General features: G+C 35.0%; 1 protein-coding gene across 4 annotated transcripts in view; it reads right to left on the reverse strand.

The window, feature by feature from the left end:
- The window catches only part of prkcz (protein kinase C, zeta), a 96,581-nt gene that overhangs the window by 32,328 nt on the left and 37,880 nt on the right, over positions 1–26,373 (reverse strand). For all 4 annotated transcript variants that reach the window (XM_052564094.1, XM_052564093.1, XM_052564096.1 and 1 more), the window contains 3 exons: positions 13,856–13,941; positions 2,751–2,882; positions 467–563 (listed from right to left, as the gene is read on the reverse strand). In XM_052564094.1, coding sequence (XP_052420054.1) covers positions 467–563; positions 2,751–2,882; positions 13,856–13,941 — 315 coding nt within the window. The remainder of the gene's footprint in view (positions 1–466; positions 564–2,750; positions 2,883–13,855; positions 13,942–26,373) is intronic.

Consider the following 26,373-nt stretch of genomic DNA (forward strand, 5'->3'; position numbering starts at 1 on the left):
GTAACTCGAGTTACTCGAGGAATCGTTTCAGCCCTACTCAGAAATATTGCCGGAAGTCATTTTAGACTTAGATTTATTGGATTAACATCAATTAGATTAAATGCTTTGAAATGTCACAGAGTTTAACCCTCAAACTAAGTTCTCCCTTACAGTTGAGCAATTTACAAATGCTTCAACTAAATCATTAGCAAGAATCAATTCAAAAGAACAATTTGCTTTCACAAATCACTAAAGTGTATAGAGTTCAGTCTTGGAATGTTTCGGCTAGTTGTGAAGGACAGCTGAAGAGAAATGTGTAGTGCTCTCAGACCCCAGCAGAGGGAGCCACAGACTGGACTGTCTCTCTCATCATTACTCACACCTGATGGACTACAGTATCCTTCCACAGTCAGCAGTGTGCCCTCTGACAGACAGAGGACAGAATGACCTCAATACCCACACAGAAACAGCGGAGATGGAGACCTACTTGCGTCTGTTTCCTCAGGGTCCTCAGGGGGGAGCTCCACTTCCTCTCCACTTTTATCATCGTCTACCAACGGCTCCTGTGATGGCATGACTGGATCCTGCAGAAAAACACAGAGATGCTGTTTTTCAACGTGCTTTTTTTTTTACTCCCCTCCCAAACACTCGCAAATCAAAACTGACCCTGATCACCTAATCAACTGAATTTACCTTCTTAATAAAGGTCTCTTATGCAATATCATTATTTTGAAAGAAAAATGGTTTATTTTTTAAAATCGTTCATCAAAATGTAATAACTTTCACTACCTTTGAAATGACTTTTCTTATCTGTTGATGTAATAATGAACACCACAAGAAAAAATTACATTAACCACCGATATCACAGTTTGCTTTCCACAATCCAATTAAATCTCAGTGGATAAAATTATTACATTACTTCCCACTGAATATACTATTTCACAAAATGTCATATTTTGAAATGCTTCTGAAACTTTTTAAACCTTCTTGACCACACACACACACACACACACACAAATGATTATAATAATCATTGCATCATGTAGCATAATCCTATTAAAATATAGTAATCCAATAATAATAAATTAATAAATAATAATTAATAAAATAAATTAATTTACATATTAGGATGGGATGGGACTGGATAAATGATTTTAGCATTGAAAAAATGAATTTGTTCATTCAGATGGCTACTTTTAATGCAATGGTTTGTAATGAAAATATTCTCATGCATTATATTTTGAAATGCTTCTGAAACTTTTAAACCTTCTTGACCACACGCACAAAAAATATTATAATAACCACATTATAAATATACTAAAATAATTATAATATATAGTAATATAATAATAATAAATAAAATATTAACGTACATATTAGGATAGTATAAGATTGGGTAAATGATTTTAGCATTGAAAAAATGCAATATAGCTATATAATAATAATAATAATGAAAAATAACCATAATATTACTATTAACAGATTATTAATATATCAATATATACATACTATACTATAACATTTCTCTATAATGTGACATTAATTATAAAACAATGATGATAATAATTATTATTCATAATAATTATTGCAAATAACAACTAATTATAAAAAAATACACAAAATTTAATATTTTGACATGCTTCTGAAAATTTTAAACTTGACCACACAAAACAAATATTATAATAATCACATTATGAATATTGTTTAATAATTCATTATAATAACATATGGTTATACAATAATATGATATAGTTGTATAATAATAATAATAAATAATATTACTATTAACAGATTATTTATATATCAATATATACTATAATATATACTATAATACTATATAATTTCTATATAATGTGTATAATGTGTTCCTTACTATTTATAAAACAATAATACTAATAATAATTACTAATATTAATTATTTAAAATTAAACAAAAACTATTATTAAAAAATAACACAAAATGTCATATTTTGAGATGCTTCTGGAACTTTTCAAACTTCCTTGACCACAATAAATAATTAAATAAATAAATAAAATACTATACTAATCACATTATGAACATATTATTAATTCATTATTATAATATATAGTTATAAATTTATATATATATATATATATATATATATATATATATATACCAATAACAATAATATATAAATATTCTGTTAATAGTAATATCAATATAATAATGTTTCCAATTCTAGTACTAAGGCATGTTTTAAACAGGTTACAAATAAAAACAAACAAACAAATCTGAGTATTTCAGTATTCTCTGGTCATAGTGGCACTACAAACACTATACTACTATATCATTTCTATATAATGTGTATAATTGTGTGCCTCTCTGAAGACACGGGAGTCAGTTATAGCCAAGTATTCTTAAATATAAGTCTTCAAGACCATAAATGTATAACTACAAACTGAGGACAAACACTGGAGAAACTGTAGTGCACTGAAGATGTTTCAATGTGACAGTTTCCAGTCTGTGATTTCAACATTCAGCTCAATTCAGTACTGACAAGACAGTGTTATCATCTGACAGATTTCACAAGGTCGATCTCTGAAACATAGTTAGAAAGCCCAAAAAAACTCTTGAGAAGTGAGAAGAGAGGAAAACAAGAAAACTAAAACAATGAGCTTATTTTAATCAAACGACAAATGCTTTTCTAAGCTCAGTTTTTAAAAGCAGTTTTTTTTATCCTTCAAGTCTATGAAGACTTCAGTCACAACACACAGATGATGAATATATTCCAAGCTGACTGAAAGACTCACCATATGCCTTTGACAGGTCAGTGGGACGAGCTTGTGACAGCGTTTATGGACCAGTAGCTTGCAGTTGATACACTTGTAGCCCTGACGCCCCAGTCCCCATATCCTCTCGCTGCAGTGGCCACAGTACGCTTTCTGAGAGACACACACAGACATCATTACTGCAGTTAGACTAGCCTTATCTATGATCCATTTAGCAAGTCAAACACTTCAATGAATGAGTAAATCAACCAACTACCAAAGAAAAAAAGGGACGTCCTACAGATATCACGTGAGCAGATAGCACACATCAGCTGAGTAATGCATTCTGGATTCAAAACAAGCACAAAACTACAAATTAAATCATTTAAAAAAAGGGGAAAAATTATTTAAAAATACGCTACCATTCAAAATGTGGGGGAAGGTAATTATTATTTATCTTTATATATATATATATATATATATATATATATATATATATATATATATATATATATATATATATAAATTAATACTTTAATTTAGGAAGTATGCTTTGAATTGATTAAAAGTGACAGTAAAGATATTAAATTTCTATTTCAGTATAAATGCTGTTTTTTTCTATTCATCAATGAATCCTGATAAAAGATGTAGAATTGTTTTCACAAAAATATAAAGTAGCACAAATATTTTAAACATCGATAACAATTAGAAATGTTTCATCAATCATCATACTATTATGATTTCTGAAGGATCACGTGAGACTGAAGACTGGAGTAATTGCTGCTGAAAATTTAGCTTTGCCATCGCAGGAATAAATTACAATTTCCAATTTTTTTTTTATTAAAATAGGATATTTTACATGGTAAAAATATTTCAAAATAATACTGTTTCTACTGTATTTTTTGCTCAAATGCAGACTTAACATTACCATCTCGGAGACTTTAGAAAAATTATACCAACCTCAAACATCTGAATGGCAAATAAAATAAAATTAAATAACAATTTTATAAATAAAATAAAATAAGCATTCAAACTGTAAGGAAAAAATTAATAATTCTTACAAATTGTTGACAGGAACACTGATAAGATAAATATCATGCTACATACTTAATGTACCATATTTACATTATATGTGTTGCTAAAATTCTGTGTAACGTGAACACATACTCAGCACCTGTACATACTTAAGGCCTAGCTAATGCGTTCAACAGATTTAGTTTAAAATCCAGGCACCAACAGAGGACTCTGCTGACAGCGCTGGAACCAACATTAGGGTTTCAAACGCAGACACACACACACCTGCTCTCACACACACTCCGTGAGTCATAAAAACATGAAAATATCCCAAGCTCAGTTCGTCGTGAGGTTTTGCATCTGTCCACAGTAAAAAGTGCTACATGAATGCATGATAGAAATATAGAAAATAAAAACTGTGGAATCAAGAAAGAAGCAAAAAGCTCATATTGCAAACCAAGCAGAAGTCTTCAGTCACGTTGTCCACCAGGGGGCCGTCTAACAGCAGGACTTCAGTGCATCATGTAGCATAATCCTATTAAAATATTCTAATCTTTTATCATCAGACATGCACTTCCTCTAACAGTTTTCCCCTCTCTGTGTACAAGCATCAGCTGTTTAATAGACCTTTAACAAACCCTCAGACAAGGACTCTTTGGACACAAGATGCTCTTCTTGTCAGTGCTTGACGTTTCCTGTGTTCCCTGACTCGATTTCACAGCTCTGTGAGCATTTCATGATCCCGTGGCTGCTGGTGAGTTTTTAGACAGCACTTCCTCACAATCTAAGGAGATGTTCACCTGCCGCAGTGATTTCTCCATATCTCTGGAGCCTCCAGCCCTGATGAATGGCCTACATTTTCTTGCCGCTTTCCATCAGGTGCTCAATTTATGTAACTGGGGTTAAACACTGAGAAATCAGATCTCCAAAGCAGCAAGCATTACAGTATATCTAAAGCTTGAAGCTGGAAAAGAAATGAACATGTTCTTTATGATTAGGAATGTGAAGAGGAAAGAACTGTAAACATTCTGGTTTCTTGATGGCTAAATTAAGAATTCTTTTAGCGTTTGAAATGATAAATACTTAATCAGAAAAAATAAATAAATACACTTTCATTACCAAATATTATTTTAATAATATTTTTTACACAATTTAATGACTTTTTAGTGGCAACATAAATGTTATTTAATAACTATAACTATATAGTCAACAATATATATAAATAATCGACAAAACAAAAGCAAAATAAGTAAGATTTAATAGATTTTTTAATGAAATACTACCATTTACAATACTAAATGTCAAGTGAACAAGTCAGTACATTAATTTAAGTCTTTTAGACGGTTTTAAACTGCATGGATTTGATTAAAAGAAAAAAACCTCAAAAGAATAACTATTTCATAATAGTAATTCGTTCAAGAATCTGATATCTCTGGCTGCCATAAATTCATCTGATTCACTAAAAAGAACCGCGGTTTATAAGAGTATCAGACTACACTGGTTGTGCTTTATGTATTTACTTCGCTTTCATTCATTTGTTCGTTCGTTCAGGAAGTCATTCATTCGTTCAGGAAGTGGATTAAACTGGATGCACCATATTTGTTGGACAAAAAAAAAAAAAACAGTTTTGGAATCAGACTACACTGGTCGTCCCATACCTATGTGTTTGATTCACTAAAAAGAACCAATAATTCAGGAATTGGACTACACTGATTGTGCTGTACAGTAGGACTGCACGATGTGTCGTTTAAGCATCAATATCACGATGTACGAATCCACGATAGTCGCATCGCAGGATGTGCGATGCAGGCTGTCGTAGTTGATCCGTTATTCATTAACTATATGGGCCAGCTGCTCCCCGGCCCTTTACGAATGTGTTTCGCGGAGAGCGCGAGAGAGAGAGAGCGAGAGAGAGAGAGAGCGCGCTTCAAACAACACGAGCGCTGTCTTGCTCTCTCTCCCTCATGCATTTTAATCAATTGACACGATGGTGTCGATGTTAAAATCATTTACAATGAGAATGTAAATATGCTCACCCCATTTTTGTTTGTAAGAAAAAATTTGATTAGATTTCATATTGTAATATATAATCGCAGAAAAATAAAGTATCGCAATGTCATTTTTTTCCAATATCGTGCAGCCCTAGTGTACAGTATGTGTTTGATTTAAAAAGAAAAAAAAAAAGGTTCAAAACATAATTTGTCTGGGAATTGGACTACTCTGGTTGCCCTATACAGTTTGTATAACACTGTATAATTCACTACAAAAAATAAAAAAAACAAACGATCTGACCTGTCATTCGTTAAGAAATCAGTACAATACACTGGTTTTGCTCTATATATTTATTTCACTAAAAAAAGAACTGGTTCAGAGTCATTCTTTCTGAATTTATTTTGTTGAACTAGCACTAAAATCATCCTCTGCTTTACTGTGACGTGAAATATTAAATATTCCAAAATGTCTGTTTCATTTCCCACCAACAAGTCTCAAGAACTTCCTCAAGGACTACTAGAAGGCAGCATTAGATCACACACCAGCAGGAAACGATCAAAGAAGAACATCTCAGAGACACCTGAAGCTATATGCAATGATTCTGTGCTGTTATTCTTAGAAATGTGTGCAATCTTTCATATAAACAGTGTCTTTCTTCATCTCTCCCCGTCTCGCATCTGAATCCCAGCACAGCTTCCACCCCCTGGACTTTTTTTAACATATCGAGCCAGCGCTGCTAAGCAAATGTAGTGCCAGGGAAACAATGTGTTTCTGCACCCATTTAAAACACATCAAGTCTGCAAATATCGGGCTTTCATTCAGGAGAGTGGATTAAACTTTAAACTCAACCAATTGTCCCCAACAAACATTTAGCACAGCTGAGCGAATGGGGCCTTCAGGCCTAAGCGTGTGCCCCACGTATCCCAGATACAGCAGGAATAACATTGGAATGCAAGTAAAGAACTCTACTCCCGAAAAACTTGAAACTACACTACTACTGTCACTGATCTATGAATGTAGCGACTGAAACATCTAAATAAGCCTTGGTCTGTGTTGCGATTGCAGAGAAGAAAAAAAATATATCTTATAAAAACAGACTTGGAAAGGCATATTTAATCACTTGGCATTTCTGGGCTTCTATATTGGAAACTAAGCAGCAAAAGACCATTGAAATATGATCACCACATATCCACTTTATATGGTAATGCGTGCCTTCATGTGGGTGTTGTTACTTTTTTATCTCTTTAATATGCAAAGTGGTTAGCCAATCACAACAGAAGTGATGTACATATATCAGGTAGAAAAAACAACCTGTTTAAATCTCGGGGGCAGAGAAATTTTAAATAAATTCATTAATTATGACTGTTCTTGGTGCAAAATCCCTTGATTAAAATTATTATTTGGACTTCAGAAAAGAAAAGTGGATTGTTATGAAATTGGCCTCTTAAAATCTGAAGTATCTGTGGGTGGGTGATGTGATGTCCCAAATTCAGTCAAGAGAGCAGCTCATTTCTAGCCTACCTTAAATAAAACAGTAAATCGATTAATAATATTATTTTTACATTATTAATTTAGTGAATTAATTGCAATGAAATCACAAATATTACTATTTGCTAATATAAATTAATAAACAAATAATTAAAAGACATTGTGGCATGAGTAAAGCATAAATGAGCAAACACACAAAAAGTGGTCAATATATTGTTTCCTTATTAATTAAAATGAATCCCTTCTGATTGCACATAACTGCAGATAGACAAACAGTGATCGAAAATGACTAGATACAAGACTTAAAAAGTTAATGCAAAACTTTTAACCCAGCAGAAGAGAATCGGTCTCCTTTTTGCAACTCACTATGTTTTTATGAGGAGTAGGGAAAAGCAGCAAGAGAGGATCAAACGTTTATGTCAGACACTTTCACATGCGCAAACACCCACACCCACACACACACACACACACACACAGTTCTCCTTGCCTGCCTCTGTATTTTTCCTCCTAATCCTCCCTCCTCTGTCTCTTTTGTAAAGAGAGAATAAAACATGTCTAATTCAAAGCCATCCATGTCATTCAGCTATTTCTAAAACACACACACACACACACACTACTGAGCCATAAGTGGGACACTGATGATAATTACAAGGACCTGAGGCTCTTCAGAGCGACACCATCTGTGAATCTCTGAAGAATGGGAGTGATCGTCTGCATCAGAGTGCAGCCCAAAAACGACACACGCATTCAGGTCACACACACACCAATCACATTCTTAGACATGATCTCTCAGATTTTAAAACAAACAGGGTTCACCAACCAGAGTTCACTTTGAAAGGAAGGCAAAGCATGCTTGCCAGAACTAGCTCGGAAAGGCTGAAAAAGGAAAAATGCTGTGAAACACATTTTAATTGAAAACCGGTCACTGAAAACAAAAACACAAGCCAGTAAAAATAGTCTTTTTGCTCACACAGTAGAACACCACATTACTGCTTCATGAGGAAAAATGAAAGAGAAAAAAGTGATAGAGAAAGCATGAGAAAGGTGGTTTCATTCTGTTCCCTCACGACTGGGCAAATGCTGGACGCAGCGCTGGATCAGACTCATCAGGAGGATTCACCCGAGATGCATCACAAATGACACAGCCGGGATGGATGTCTGAGTGCTAGATGAAATAGATTTCCATTTACGCTGTGCTCAATGACGTTCATTTGATAGGGATTTTGGCCAAGAGCTCTTAAATGACAGAATGCAACAGAGGCAAAAAGCTCAATCTGTCCTATGAAACAGAACATGCCTTAAATTAATGAAGAGACTGAACACAGCAGTATTCTCTAGACACTCTAACCTATGCAAGCTGTGTGCATTTTTGTGTTCTGAAATGTATCAAATTGCAATTAAAACAACTGGTTTCTATTTTAAACATTAAAATGTTGTTTTTATTTCTGTGATGGCAAAGCAGAATTTTCAGCATCATTACCTCAGTCTTCAGCGTCACATGATTCTTCAGAAATCATTGTAATATGTTAACTTGGTGCTCAAGAAACATGTCATTATCATCAATGTTGAAAACATTGCTTAATGTAATAATAATATAATAAGTGCACACACTCACAAATTTGTAATATATAATTTAATTATACAATGATTTATAAATGCTACAGCATGGTTATTAAGTGTTAAGTGTTTGTTATCTTTGCCAATGGTGTTGAAAATACAGGTCAGTCGGCTAAGAGATGAGAGAAACCTGGGCTCGGTTTTTATCGACCAAAACGTCAGAAGAGCCGAGATGAGTGAAGTGCCTGGAAATGATCTCAGCGCATTACGACATACAGACACACACACACACACACACACTCTTAAAACACTTACCATTAAAACAGTGCTATGACTGTCTAGAGTTTGCGCATGTCAATATCCATCACTTAATGCGAGTCATGTGAAACCGCCACTTTGTTTTCTTACATGTTAAGGAAGGACATGCTAACAGCAGAGTTCAGAGTTTAGACAAGGTCAGTCCTTCATAGCCTGAGCGAATCTTTAAGATATCCATCCATCTCATTAAATATCCAGAAATAAACACTTCAGATAAATTCCTGACATTCTCCCTTTAAAGCAATATTAAAAAGATAAAAATATGACCATCCCAAGAAAATGTCTCAATTTCGGTAACCACTGAATTGCAGTTTTCTTTGTTTTAGCAGCCGTTTCTTATATTACAGGTGCCTGATGTTTTAATTAAGTTCAACAGATGGCAATTTCCTTATTTATGAAATCATAAATTAATCTCTGTGAACTCGGGACTCAAATTTGAAGAAACTCTTCTCCTCTTTTCACTTTCAGACACAACATATGCCATCAAAAACAACACAGACGAGCGGAAATAATCGCGGTAAACAGCACAAGTCTTGAGTCGTTCCGCCACATTACTGGAAGATAAACTTCTAGAAGTCTCAAGAGGCTTTGAGAAGCATTTGTATTGTTTGTGAGAAGAATGTCATGATGATTCAATAGAGCGGAAAGGATGTCAAACACATATGATGGAGGAAAAAACCCATGGAAACAGTGAGGGAAGGATGTGAAAGGTAAAAGTGAATATTTTGTAGCCTTTCAATTGATTTGTTACAGTGACTGTACATGCCCTGTCTGTCTCAGGGGGCTGAGAACACAGAGAGACAGAGATCCAGAGGTGCTGATGGGAGGGAGGGAACGAGTCAGATCCTTAAAGGAAGGACAGAGGGAGGAAAAAACATGACCTACTTCTGCTCCATCCCTTGTTTCTATGGAGAACGAGAGGAGAGAGAAGTGGAAAAGTAGCAGGAGGGCAGAATGATTTCTCAGAGAGAAAGAGAAAGACGTGGCCACCCTAGCTAATAAATTATTTTATGTATTTATTTATTTTTGAACCTGTGGAGATATATATATATATGGGTGGGTGATATGACCAAATCTTATATCACAATATGAGAATGAGTAATTGTATTTCTCGTTAACAATATATATCGCAATATTTTTGCTTTTAAATAAGGTCTTTATAATATCCAAGTTTTGCATACCATTGAAATTCCATAATTAGTCACAAACGTCAATATCACAAAAAATAAAATATTAGCCTAAACTAAAAACAAAAAATGAAGACAAATAAACAGTCAGCAACTAAAAAAAGAATGAGAAACTACAGTAGATCAAACCACAGTAGATTGAATAAATAAGAAATGTTACATAGACTGTATAAAGAAATAAAATGTAGAAAAACAGTGCATATTCATTATTGTGTAAATTAAATATATATTTCTTCTTCTTAAAGTTACAAAAGTGGTTTAGTCAAGATTTTTTTTCTCTTCTCTTGTTTGATTAACATGAATGACAGACAACAGGAATATTAGACTGCTGTCACTTTAAGAACTGCCTCATATGTGTTTTTTTTTTTTTCTCTGGTGTTTGCTTTCATTTAAGACCTAAATTACTCTGTTTTTGACACATACATGTGTGTATTTAACCGTTCAAGGCTTATAAAGCAGCGAGAAAACCTCAGAAACAGTCTCTCAGACAGTGACCATACAGCAAAATTCTATCACTGCTGAATGCATTTCAAACCGCAATGCTTAAAAACACATGCAGACGTTATGTTTTTGTGACCACCTAGCACAGCAACGTCACGTAACTGCAAAATCTCTACCAGTTGACAAATTTCTACCGGTTAATCACATCTCTAAACCTAATAATCCTAAAGATTATTATATCAAATACCACATATTAAAAATGGACAATATTGAAAACACTTCATTACGGGATACAGTATTCCCTACAATGTGTATTTTAACAAATGCAGTAGATCTTCCATATAGTCTTTTCATACAGAAAATTTGCACATTGTGCACAGTATAATGCAGCCATAGAGTTGTAAAATATGTTAGTATGTTATTCTGAACAATATTTTTGCAATGGTGCAGAAATTACACACTGCATCTTTAAACAGCCACCTTTAGCTTGGTTAAATGTGCTTTACAATTACAAACTCAAACGGGGGTCTGGGTTAAACAGTTTTTTTTTTGCCCTGTAAGCAGCCTGACATTAGAGCTTTTCAAGACATCTGATCTAAAAAGGCTCTAGACCTAACTATGTTTCTATGTTTCTGCTTAGCCTGATGATGTCATCCTGCAGTTCTGCCATGTTGTTCATCGATCACCTTGTTAAAACGAGAGAAATGAGAAGAGTAATTTACACACATTAACATGTCACACACCTGCTGTGAGTGGGAGCTATCTGAGGGCGCTGTGCTCATAATGTGTCTCTCTTTCTCTGTTTTCTTCTTATCACCTATCTCTGAGAAGCATTGAAACTACTCCAAGAAAATCGACATTTCAGCATATGCAAAAATAGCACAGGCATAAAGAACAATGTCTCTCCCTGTCTCTCTCTGCTATTTTTGTTCCACCTGTTCTCTCTTCTATTACTCTGTCTTATGTTGTTTTGGTGTTCTTCTTTATTTGGCACATGTCCTGCTCAGTAGAAGAATGAAGACTGCTGCAGGAAGAGGTCTGCATTAACATAACCATCCCTTCAGGGATGAGATCTGATTAAAGCCAGGGCATCACTGCATAACAGAGACATTGCACTCCAGAGCCTCACTCCTTGCCTTTGTACAGGATTTATAATAGTCAGTATGATGCGTTTTGTTTAAGCAATAAAAGACGTTGGAGTTTAAAAATTGTGGCTTAAACCAAACACTGCTCAATCAGACCACTGTCTCAAAACAGCAAATCAAATCATCATCAAATGCTTTCTCCTAGTCAACAGCTCAACAGATAATGATTGAGAGTTCAAGAGTCAGTTTCTTTTTGTAAGAGTCTAACACTTGCTACTACAACTAAATATGCTAACAGTTATGCTAACAGTTGCTAACATCTACTCAATATACAGACATTTATTGTAACAGCCAGATATTCATTAAGTATATTACAATTTAAAAGACAGATAGACATTCACCATAAATCACTACAACATCCAAATGTGCTTACAGTTACTACAACAGTAACTTAAAACAGACAGCTGCGGATATTTAGCAAAACAGTTAAACAAGCTAACAGTTGCTCCCACAGCTACTTGAAATAAATGACACAAAATATATTTCATTTGAAGGGAAGGGTTAGACAACATAAATATATTTAATATAATCATATATGAAACAATTAAAAATACTGTTCATAAGTTCGGGTTGGTATAATATTTTTCATGCTTTAATGTTTTTGACAGAAGTATTTTATGCTTACCAAGGCTTAATATATTTACTTTAAAATACTGTAAAAACAGAAAATTGTGAAATATTATTATAATTTAAAATAACTGTTTTTCGGTTTAAATATATTTTAAAATGTCATTTATTCCTGTGATGACAAAGATTTTTTGCAGCAGTGTTACATGATCCTTCAGATATCATTCTGTTTGTTGATTTACAACTCAAGAAATATCTTTGTATTATTGTCAGTGTTGAAAATAGTTGCTAAATATTTTTATTGCAACTGAAATACTTTTTACCAGGATTTTTTTAATAAATAAAGTTCAAAATAACAACATTTATTTCTTTTTTTTTTTCTTTACATTATAAATTTTAATTTAATGCATCCTTGTTGAATAAAAGTATGCAAAAATAAAATCTTACTGACTTCAAACCTTTGAACAATAGTGTGTACACTAACAAAATTAAAGTGAATTTAATGGTAAAACACAGTAAAAATCTGTTATATGGTTAAAGTTAAATTCCACATACTATATACGGTGAATAACCATAAATTCACATTCCCAGAATTCCCTGTGTTACATTTCAAATGTAATGTTTTCTTGTTGTTGTTGTTGAAATAAATGTTTCTTGTGTGTTACACCTAATGCTGTTAAATAAATGTTTATTGGATTATTTCAGTATCATGTGTGTTACTATGATGGTGTTTCGTTTTGTGTGAATGACACTGTGCACCTTCTATAGATGGTTTCATCAGTCCACCTGATTTACGCAGCAAACATATTTTGTTTATCATCAAAAAAAAAAAAATCTACTCTAGAGGGACTTGGCTGTTGTTATTGATTCGATTTGGAAGTCTACCGGAAGTTAAGTTAGGGCCACAAAAGCGTGCATGCGCAGTAATGTTTGTTTATGCTGTTGCCGTTGAAACTGTCTATATATGTTATTATTTAAAAACGGCTTGTGTTGGGCTTTGGTTCATCATGTGACTTTCTCATCACCACCTGCATTTATTGGTAATCAGTATACTGCAAAGGTACAAAACAGATTTCAGCACTTCAATATGTTGGTATATTAACATTATATCAGTTGATGAAATTACGGAATTTAACTGTAAATTTAAGTTTAAACCATAAAACCAAAAATGTTGCTACCATATTTTTTTATTTTATGCATTTTTTTTTTACAATGTAAACTATCTGTATTATAATAAAAAAGGTAGACTGTATTTAAACATGACTAGCAAATTTGTACACTATAACAGGACACTTCTCATTTTATATGTATGATATTTGCCATAAACAAGATTTATCAATACACAACAAACTTTACATCTAAACAAAGTGTGAACACATGAAGTATCCAATCAGACACCATTATTCATATTGGAGAAGACCAGAGGACTTTAACGTACCCTGTTAAAGCGCTTGGCCTGGAAGAGGTGTCCGTTCACCCGGTACAGCTTCCTCCATCGTCTAGCTCCACGGCGGTAGATCGATTCTAGGAGAGAGAGGAAACGGTTGTATAGGAGCAGCATGAAGACTCGAGGAATGAAAAAAATCAATCCCAACACGGAATGAGAGAAGTGGATTCAAAGAAGAGTGACAGAATAAGGGAGATGGACAGAGTTATGGTTGGTCTTGACCCTGAACGAAGATGGATTTGAACTGCAACTGGATGAAAACATGTCCCACTCAAAACCACGGAAGAAAGCGATCAATCCCTCCCTCTCTCTTGCTCTCTTTCGTTGCGTCCCTGTCTCCATCTGACCCACCCTCGTCTTCTGACTCTCTCATTTCTTTTCTCGTCGTTCTGTTATTCCCTGCAGCATCATGTTGGTCACATGTCAACTGTCTAATGCAAAAAGAGACAAGCATATATATTGACCTAAAATGAATTAAATAGAATGAGATTTTGATCTGCTACCTAGGGGTTTGTCTTGACATGAATGATGACCTTTTTTGGAGATTTCTGAGCAGAACTGTCTGAAAAAAATACTGAATGCACCTGAATTCACACACTGTAAATATTATTGCCCTAAATATTATGCTCAAGTAGGATTTATGTGTCCAAAATAGAGCGTTGATATAGTATGCCAAGGTTCTCATGTCAGTCCAAACCTATATGATATTCTGTGGAACAAGATATTATGATCTATGTATTTGTCACAATGAAAGCCAGTGGGGTCCAAAACAACATTTATGGACACTTTTCAATCTTTTTGACAAGGTCATGCAGGTTTAGAACAACACAAGAGTAAATGATGACAGAATTTTTTATTTTCATAATTGCTTTGCGCTAAGTATCATAAAAATCAGTATTATAAGAAAATGTTTATTATTTTCCCATGTCTCCTTCACAAAGATATCCCAATGTTAAATAAATAATGATATTTAAACTCTTTGAAAGACAAACATTGTCCTCACTGGTGACCCACAGGTACCTCAAGACAGCCCTATTTCCCTCTGTTATTACACTCTTATCTAATGTTCCAGTTAAGATGGCAGACCATCATCATTTTCAAGCGTAAAGGAGAGACTGTGAATTGTGCTCGAGCCCTGGAGATTTGCTGTGTCTGCTGCCGTTTCATGTTTCTGCCCTCAACTGAAGCTCAGTTACGTAAAACCAATAAATATTGAAATACTGTCGAAACTTTCAAGTGTCAGCCACTAATGAGCACCGGAGGAGATTCAAAGGCCTGGGACGCTTGTGTGTATGAGAGAGCGAGATCTAAGCAAAATGAGAAAATGAAAGTCTGCATTAAGCCTTCAAAAAATAACGTGTGGCATAAAATAGTGCTTGAATATTAAAACATAACTCCAATAATAATAATATCAATTCAGCTTTGGAGTGTACTAAGCCTAAAATGGAAGTAAAACAACACTCATCACATATACACCAAACACACAGATTCAAGCATTCAAAGTCACTTGCATCTAAATTTCACAACATGAATGATTTATTAATAGAGCATGATAAAGCTGAAACTCACACGGTGTCAGAGAGGAATAACTGATGCCCCAACAGAGCGGTTACACACAAGAGGAGAAGAGCAGAGTTTTAAAACTTTAACATCAAACCATTGTTTGATGTCATTGTTGAACTGCCATTGCTTTATATGGGCAAGACAACATTTTCTATCTCTTTCTGGGTGGATTATATAATACAAGGAAAATTTTGGACAAAGAAAATCAAAGAACACATGAAAACAAATCAGAATCTTGTTCCTTAAGAATCATGTCCTTATCACTGGTCAGATTGACCTGCCTCAAACTCACATCATCGGTTGAACCAAAATGAGTTCTGTCTGTCAGGCTGGTTAAACAGACAGAGCTACTTCTGACAGTGCCACAGAGCCACAGTTTTGACACCTTCGTAAACTTATTAATTAATCATTTAATTATAGCTTTGTCCGCATATTAAGCTGAGAGAATAAAAAAATAATAATTTCTTGTATGGAAGTGATTATAGGTACAATAAAATACTAAAATATCCATCGGTATTTATATAAATTAATATTCAGCATCTTGCCCTGCCTTGATACTGGTTTTCACATGCCAAAAGTGTAATGCATTAAATCATAACAAAGATGACTTCCATTCAAAATTTTGAGGTAGGTAAGATTTTCTCTTAATTCTCCCCAAGACTGCATTTATTTCATCAAAAAATACAGCAATATTGTGAAATAGTATTATGATTTAAAGTAACTGTTTATTTACTCCTTGTGATGAAAAAGCTGATTTCTTCCTTATGATTATCAATGCTGAAAACAGTTGTGCTGCTTACTCTTTGTCATACAACCATCACACATTTTTCAGGATTCTTTGCAAAACGGAAAGTTTAAAAGAGCAGCATTTAATTGAACTACACATTTTGTAACATTATAAATGTATTTAACGTCACTTATAGCCAATTTAATTAATTTCAATTATTTTTTACTGACCCTACATTTTTGAGTGGTTTGAGTTCATATCTTATATCTTATTAAATATCTTAAATATAATAGCAATAACACCTGTAGTGTAAGACTACTTGATAACTTTTTCACCTGAAATCCAAAGTGGACTTAATACGTGAGAAAATGCTACAGAAATACTGAACATGGCACATTAAAAATGTATATATTTCTTGATTTTCTCCAACAAATGTTTGAAACAGCCAGACTCCACACTCTACCTTCTACCAGCAAACAAAACAACACAATGTTCCTCTCCTTCAACAAAGCAGTGACAGACCTCAACAGAACTACAAACGATCATCCCCCTCACAGAGCACAGCACTGCTGCAACTCAAGAACAGCTGCTCAGGAAACAGCTACGTGTTTGCTATCATAATAATCCAGATGGCCACAGAAACACCTGTTATTCGACCTGTATATGTGTGAAGTCCATTCCGACATCTTGGCTCAGAAACTGGCCACACAACAATGCCTCGTTTCTGAAAGTCAGAAGAAATCATGTATTTCGTTATGATCTACAGTACCTCAGTGAAGTGTTTCCTCTCAAACCCACAATTGTCACAGTCGGATATGGCCTCATAAAGTCCTATAAAACCAAAGTAACTGTAAATGTAAACTTGGCTCTGACTTGCACTGGAAAACTTGCCACATCTTTCTAGACATGTTAGTGATTGAGTCACAATGATGCATTCAAGTGATTCACTTATGAAGGAACTGCTTTTAAAGCCTCTTTCCCGCGTGAGTGGAGTGGAACAGATACCAATCGCCTGGAAACGGCCTGGTTGAGGGTGCGGCGGGCACAAATTCAATTTTTCCATCATCGCCATGGCAACAAACACTCTCTCCTGTGCCATGCGTGGCAGATGCCAGCAGCTCTGGTGGACGGGGATCCGGCGGTGAGAGTCGATACTCAGATAAACACAACACATGCAATAATAAACTGAACATCCAGCAATGTCTACAAAAAAAAAAAAAAGCGGTTTGCCAAATGTTGTGCAACAAAATGCATCACTGACAACACTGAAATGCAAAAACAGGCATCAAAGGAACATCAAAAATAAGAAGTCGGAGCTCTAGTTTAAAACTAGACGCTTCTCTGAGCTCCATTAAATCGGAGGAGTCTCTGTTATATAAGCGGGTTGGTTTGTAGATATTTGCATCATAAGTGCACTTTTTCTTTATTCCCTCCAGCTTTAACTGGTAAAGCGTGCCGCTAGCAATGCCAAGGTCATCGCTCGAGTTGCAGAGAGCACATAAATCGACAAGGTTTGCCTTGAAAGTCGCTTGGGATAAAAGCATCAGCCAGATAAAGAAATAATTCTCCGGCAGAATGTGATGGAAAAACACAAAAGCTGTATAACTGATCTTTCTCTCTTCTCTTTCTGTACAAAAAGAGCTGGATCAACGCACGTCTTCTCAAATCTGAAAGTGTTTGATCTTGCAAAACCTTCGCAGGCCTCAGACAGCATCAAATCATCACACACAAACACTAGACGACAGTCCTGAATAGACTGCATTAATGCAAACTGAACACAGTACTGTACCAAAAACGGCTTACTGACCAAAAGTAAACAAAAGAAATGTCATAAAATTTAATATACATTTTTATTTATACTATAATGAACTACTTTTTGCCAATATGCTAAATTACTGACATGACACGACTGACAATTTTGTAAATGTATAAATCATTTCAGAAGTGCAAACACTGGGCTTACCGGTAATAATGAATTAGTATTTGCCAGATTAGAAAGTAACATAAGTTTACAGCTACATATACAGTTCTTGTGTGTATGCATACGTACCGTATATATAAACCTGTAAATATGTTACTTGCTAATATATATGTATATATATTATATACACACAGGGGTGCACAATATGAAAATCTTATATCACAGTATGCATAATTTTATTTCACTGTAACAATATGCACTGCGATACAGTTATTTTTGCTTTAAGTAAGGTCTTTATGATCTCATAGAAAATTCATAATTCATGTCACCAGAATCAATAAAATCACAAAAAAACTAATACTAGCCTAAAACTCAAGCTCACCGAAGAAAAGTCAGCAATTAAATAAAAATAAGACATTTATTACGAGCAATAGGACAAATAGAATAGTAAACAAAACATTACAAACAAGGGTTACGACCAAGCAAGAGGAAGGACCCGCATAAATATTAGAGCAGCTTTCCAGTGATGGAGAGAACTCAAGGAGCGAGAAGGGCTCAAATCGGACTCCAAGGTTGAGTTGTTTCTTCTTGATGGGTGAGTATTGTTGATTTGGCTTAGTTTCACACAACTTGTCTGTTGGCTTTTGTTTGAATATGCTTGTGTGTTATCGTCACTTGTTTTTGCGATCATCATTTCCATGATTGTGTACTTACAGGTGAGGTGGAGATTTCAAAATAAGGGCTCTTTCACTGCTGATTGCGTTTTAACGGCTTAAAAGCACTTGTTTTTAAGCGGCAATGCGTTTTCGCGACCTATGATTTCATGTGAGCGTGTAACCGCGTCCGCGATGGAGACTATTGTCCAAAATCTCTAGCAGTTGACAAAGTTCTGCCGGTTAATCACGTCTACCAGTGATGGAGTACTCGAGTCCTGGACTCGGACTCGAGTCCGACTCGAGTCACTATTCTTTGGACTCAAGTCCGACTCAAGACTCCATTCTCTGGACTCGTGACTCGACTTGGACTCGTGGACTGATGACTCGTACTTGGACTCGGACTCGAATTTGAGCATTCATCATGTTGTTTTTGACAAAAAATATTATAAAAAATGTTTCGTGCCCAAGACCGGCCGGGATCAAACACTGCTACCCCTCGCTCTCTTTGCTTGACAACACACTCACTGACGTCACTCACTTTACTTTTTTTCCAAAGCGCTCGGGCACTTGCGGGAAAGGATGAAGCGGATTGGTTAGTTCTTGTCACATGACCCGCGGTGCGCTTGTGGCAATCTGAAAAGTTGAGATGTTTTTAACTCGTTGCGCGTTGCGGACTTACCTGGATGCTTCCATTATGAGCGAGGCGTGCATACCGCGCGTCTACTTTGGAAATAACGAACATGAGCGTTACACACACATTCACTTGAACACATACAAACGCACTCACGCTAAATCACTCGTCGATGAGCGTGAGAGAGCGTTTGTGTGTGAGTGATCACTCACACACAAACGCTCTCTCTTTCTCTCTCTCTCGCACACACACAAACACACACACAATCATTGTAATATGTACATTTCTTTTTTTCGCTGAGTGTATTTCTGTAATACAGTGTTAATGGATTAGTTCACACAAAAAATTAAAATTTCCTAATCATTTATTCCTCCCAATGCCATCCAGTATATCTATTTTTATATCGTTTTTTCTTAAATTAAGTTTTTTAAGGAAAACATTTAATGATGTTTTCTTCATATAATGGACTTCAATGCCTAACAACTCAGTTGGTTGCTATTGTTTCCTCAAAAAACTAAAAAAAAAAAAATCCAATAAGGGACTCGAGACTCGACTCGGACTCGATCTCTGGTAATGGTGACTCGACTTGGACTCGACTCGGACTCTTCTTTGGTGACTCGGACTCGAACACTGAGACTCGAGACTCGACTTGGACTCGACAGTTGGTGACTCGACTACAACACTGACGTCTACTGGTGTATCACCCACCCCTATATACACATACTCCATATATTAGCAAGAAAAAAATTTATTTAAAAACTGATTTATTAACAACTGATTTATTTATTTTTGAGCTAAGAAACTATAAATGATTTCCCCCTTTCTGGAGACCTGTTGTTTTTCACCTTTTTTTTTTCTCAGAACACCAGATGATGTTGATGTCACAACACATGATTACACAGCAACACCTTTGCTTTATGTGTGTGTGAGAAAGTGAGGGGCTAATTAAAAAAGAGAGAGCCGAAGTCTTTAGTGTTGTCATCGCTGAGATCTATCTCTAATCTTATTAACTTCACCCCTACTGGGAGAGACCAACAGAAATCACACTGTGCTGTTGCCATAGTTACCCTGCACTATTTTTTTGTCATTATTTCTAACATTGGACACAGGGAGAGAGAGAGAGAGAGAGAGAGAGAGAGAGAGAGAGAGAGAGAGAGAGAGAGAGAGAGAGAGAGAGAGAAAGAGAGAGAGAGAGAGAGAGAGAGAGAGAGAGAAAGTACTCCATGTCCACAACCAGCATCTCTCAGGCAGTAGACATCACATGACCATTTCAGCTGCGCATTTACTGCTTCTTCCTGAGGTAAGAAGAACAGCCAAAAAACAGCCACAAAAATAAATATTTCACAGATTTCACTTTTTGTTAAGCTATTGTATGGCTTCTGACAACTTAAATATAGTCCTCAAGACCTCTTTTAAGGCTCCATTATATAGCAAAATTGAAGAATGGTTTTGGAATTTAAAAACTGATTTGAAGTAATTTAAAAGAAAATCAGGTCACAACAAAGTTTGTTTGGAGTTTTTTTTTTTCAGGAGTTCAAACAGCTTGCCAAAGGAAACTTTCTGGAAAAGTAAACAACATATTTATGTATTCATCTAAAAGCAGCTCCCAGCAGGTTCAGGATGTATGCTAACACTAAATCGCTGCTCAGGTATTTCAAAAATCTGAATGAAAAAACACTTTGCAATAAGTACATTAGGGCTTTTATAGTAGGGTAACCAGGCATAACCTTTTTTCGAGATGAGAAGAGAGCACTATTATCATCAATTATCAAAAGAGACAGCATTATTGGTTACAGGTAGTTACATACTACAGTATGTTCAGAACAAAGTAATACTGTTTGTGTGCACTGTATAAGAAGGCATGATAAGGCTGTGGGATTGTTTTGACCACAATATTAAACATTCCTGAAACTTCCTTCAACATAACTCTGAAATGAATAATATAAAAACAAACTAATCAGTTACACTTGCATGATTACATTTGCAGAAAGCACATATTTTGTGGTCACAATAAGCCTAAAATAACAAGCGTGACTAGGGATAGAAAAGATCTGTTTCCAAAAGCATACACTTAAATTTTGAAAAATAACTGAACTCACAGTTTGTGAACATTTTAAGTACAGTTATAAAACAAATATTAAACATATTTGTTAAATGCTGTTTTATTTAGTTCTCATATTTATTGTTTTATTTTTAAAGTGTTTTTGTGAAGCCATAATTTCGTTATATTACTGTTTGCTATTACTATTTTTCATTGATTTTTGGTGATTTTTATAAAAAATAAATTAGGGTATTAAAAAAACTAACTTTGATCCTCAAACATCACTAATTATGATATTAATATATGGAAACCACAATAATTAAAAAATGAAAACATACAAAAATATATTGTCCCCATTTTTTAATTCGTAGATAACCACAAGTGAGATTTCAGTGATATTTTGACCACTGAACTATGAAATGTCCCCAGTTTTCATTTCAGATATCTAGCCATCTTACTTTACAGTGCATTTTTGGTCCTGTTTGTATGTTTGTTTATGTAAGTGGTAATATTTTTGTTTAGTACAGAAAAAAAAAAAAAATAGCAGCATAGGTTTGGAAAGATATGAAAGTGACTAAAGAATGACTGAATTTAAATTTACATGTAAGCTATTCTTTTGCACCTTGGAAATGACTTTTCTTTTCTAAAGACACATTCAAGGTGACACGGGCGAGGACAAATCATTTTAACCAATAACATCTTGGCCAGTGCATTTCATGATTCAATCAAACCCTGATGGGTAAAACTAAGTTATATCGAAAAATAATTTCCCACTGAAATTCTATTTCACGTGGAAATGCATTACACTGTAGAAGGTAAATGCATGGAAAAATCATCACGGTGAAAACATTCATCACAAGACTTCAGCACTTACTGTACATATAATACGATGGTTTAGTAAGGAAAATGACTGTGTTCTTTTGCTCTTGTGAATGACTCTAATCATAACCGTGCTCTCATTCTCCATCCCTGCTGTCCTTAATTGCCCTTGTGTCTTTAACGACTGCACTTAACCGGTGACACCAATGCTCAGTCAGAGCAGGCTCGTGAACCTACACCCGTCTTTATAAATCTGCCCTTGCTCCAGTGGATTGAGGGCGACGCTGCACCCGAGGGTATAAGCAGGACTGGAATAGAGTCTACGCTGGCATTCTCCACACCGAACTGAATTAGCACATCTGAGATGCGATCACACGACGAAACTAAGTCAAGTCAGTTGTTATCAGTCATCACTGTGACCGCAGACACACACACGGTGGACTTAACATATTCATTTGACCTGGTTAATCAGAGCTGGAATCATGCCAGATCGTTCTTTACTCAATCACACACAGTCATCTTTCATCTGTGATGTCAGAAGACAGATGACAGGCGTCCTCTGACTGCTGTACAGATCATATGTTCCCTGATTATGACTATAAATGAGAAAGACGGGTGTTACAAACAGCATGACAATTAAAAAAAGATTTTAAATAAATGCTGTTCTTTTGAATTTTCTATTAAATAAATGTTATGCTATTTAATAATGTTTCTTGAGCACCAAATCGGCATAAAAGAATGATTTCTGAAGGCTCATTTAACACTGAAGACTGGAGGAATGATGCTGAAAATTCTGATTTGCCATCATAATAATAAATAGCAATTTAAAAAAAAATCTATTTATACAGAAAATAGTCGTTTTAACTTGTAATAATATGTTAACTTGTAAAAATATGTTTTAAATGCTTTTTGACTAAATAAATGCAGCGTGGATGGGGTGGTTGCTTTCAAAAACATACAAAAAAACGCACTAACCCCAAATATTTAATATCTAATTTAAAAGACAAAAAGAAAAGAAAAAAAAAAAAAAACACAGGCAAATCATTAGAGCGGTTTCATTAAAGTTTTAGTTAAAGTGTCAGAAATCTCTATTGTATAATAATATTAAAGCAAACTTAACAATTCTTCTGTGCATCTTTAACACTAATGACAATAATGCATCAGAGAACTTTCTGAGACACTTGTGAACATTTCACTAGATGAAATATGAGACAGATGTGCCATTAATGGTAGGCTTCATGGCAGAGAACCAGATCTCTAACCTTAAACTGAACAATGGCTTTGCAGCCGGAAAGTCTGCCCTAGATTGCATTGAATATCTGCTTCTAGCAATGAAAAGAGAGTAAGAACTGGAGTTATGGAATAATCAGACTTCGTCTACCCATCAAAACCCATCTCACGTTCATAAATAAACAACATGAAAAGAAGACTGGATTAACTTTCATTTGCAGCTAAGAAAAGTTATTTAAATCTAGTTGATTGTTTTCTCTTCTTAGTTGATCTCTGCTGAATCCACAAAGAGACTATGTCCCAAAACCCAGACATATCATAGCCGTTTTTCTCTGGCAAAGGCTGTTCAAAATGTCACTAATGTATATAGCACATACTATATATATATATATATATATATATATATATATATATATATATATATATATATATATATATATATATATATATATATATATATATATATAATATTGACTTACATATAAATTTACACAGTATATCACACATTACTGAAATTCAATGAAATAGTTGAAAGTAACTTACTTATTTTACCCAAAACTTTGTGCTATGAAAAGAAAACTTAAAAATTACATTTTAATTAGAAATGTTTTACTGGTTTCCCAGCTTAAATATGCAAACATCCTTTAAAGAAGATTAATTTTGTTTATAAGCAATGCTGCAATCGAAATTAAGACTTCTTTCAAAGACTGCATATTGCACATGAATGCTTTTTTTCACTTGTCTAAAGTAGAAATTATTTTTAAATATCTGCCAGTGCATGAAGGCAAAAAAACACTCATATTAAAGACAGATTCTCTGCAAACAAGCCATAAAATCTTACACAGTGTCGTTTCTCAAGTCCATTTTGTTTCAAAGATTTTAAGATATTTAAAATAAGACAAAATAAACAGTGTAGATCAGGTTATTAGAGTATCTCCCATCATCTCCCATGCAATTTGCTTAGAGTTGCTAGTGAATTCCAAAACATCTCAAATTAATCTTAAAACGTATTTTCTATCCATTTCACATCCCTCTCCCCCACTAAGAGAAGTGCTGTGGATACCTCCTTCGACAGTCGGAGAGCACACCAGTGTTGCGTCACCCCACATTCTTCCTCCACTTCCTCCTCCAGTCAGAGGAACCACAATGAGGGAACACAACGGGATGAGGTAGAGTTTCACCATGCGAGTCCTGGATAGACACGCAGAAGCCCACCATAGTGTGCCACGCTGACCCAGAAAGCTCCAGCCTCTGTGAGGGTCTTTGTCTGGGGAGCGTGTAAAGGCAGGAGGCTCAGAGAGCAGGACCAGTTCAAATGGGTTTGACTCACTTCCACACATTGTTGGTCGGGCTGGCAGGTGTTTAAGATCAAATCATGTAGTGGGATTGGAGCTGAATGAACAGCCGGGACTGAAGCGCCCGACTGGAACGCATCAGGAGCACAACATTTCAGCGCTCTCTGTATAAGGGCCCTTATACACTCACTAGCTGCGTTTACATGGACCCTACTAATCCGATCGTAATAGAACTAGCAGCACAATCAGAATAAAAAAAAGTCATATTTAAACACATCAACAGATTGAAAAATAATTAGAAATTAAAGGGATAGTTTAGCCAAAAATAAAGATTCTGCCATCATTTACTCACTCTGTTGTTGTTCAAAAACTGTACGACTTTATTTTTCTTCTGTGGTACATTAAAAGATATTAAAAAGATAGTTGGCACCTAAGAAGTTTTGGTTCCTATTGACTTCCACTGTATAGAGAAAAAACACAATGGAAGTCAATGAGAAAGAAAACTGTTTTATTATCAAATGTCTTCTTTTGTGTTGAGCAGAAGTCATATCTTTAGTTTAGTTCGTTTAATATTTTTGTTGTTTTGAGCATAAATCTAAATAAATTATTTATGTGATTTATGTTCAAAACAAGAAATCTACTTGTCACTGAAATAAACAAAATAATAATTATTCATTCAGTTCGATTCAATATTAATATTATAAATAAATATTTGAGTGAGTGGATAAATAAATGAAAAAAATGCAGTGATATCGCTGCATAAACCTGCCAAAACCAGAAATAAATCCAGAAACAAATTTCAAATCTCTAGCAGCGATGTGAAGTCAGTTATTAACTAAATCTGGCAACAGTTACAGCCATGACTTCAGAGCTTCCTGAGAAGATCAGGACTTATTAGATTAGAAAACCGGCTTTACAGACGAGATGCACATAACGATCGGTCGATCGTGATCGGAGCACCCCTACAGAGGACATTTACACAAATATGAGAACTGAAAGATTTCGCTACTGTTCTTTTAAAGCTTGTCAGAATATGGTGCAAGAAACCCTGACTTACATTATTAGAGGGATTCCAAAGAAAAGCAATGCTATAAAAGTGTAGAAAATTATATTTTAGCAAATAATGGGGACGATAGCAGCTGAGAAAATGACAAAGAGGGTGTTCGCGGTAGCCCACCGAGAGGAAATGCTGATTTTAGCAGCAGACATTAACGTATTGTGTTAATGGACAGGGAGGAGTTTCATAAACCGCTGCAAGGCAGATAACATAACTGTGAATAGGCTGCTTTGAAGTTTGCACTTAAATTAAAAGGAAGTTAATTTATCAGCCGTGTCATAATCCAGAAGATGAGACAAAATTTGATTACTTTGGGAGCAAGTGTGCAGCACAAGACTTCCCATTCACCCCAAACACACACATACACGTCTCTAATTCCTGTAAAATGCTCCAAGTATGCAATCGTATTGTTTTAACGGTTTCACAGTCTCTGACAATGTCACCACAATCAGATCACAACTCATATTCACTCATACGCTTCCTTCTTGACTCCTGCCACATTTTGCTGTGATGTAACCCCTCTGATCTGTTCTCGCGTGGGACGGGAGTGTATCTGTACATTTCATACA

Source organism: Carassius gibelio, chromosome B8, assembly GCF_023724105.1.
Source record: "Carassius gibelio isolate Cgi1373 ecotype wild population from Czech Republic chromosome B8, carGib1.2-hapl.c, whole genome shotgun sequence".
In the NCBI taxonomy this organism is placed as follows: Eukaryota; Metazoa; Chordata; class Actinopteri; order Cypriniformes; family Cyprinidae; genus Carassius; species Carassius gibelio.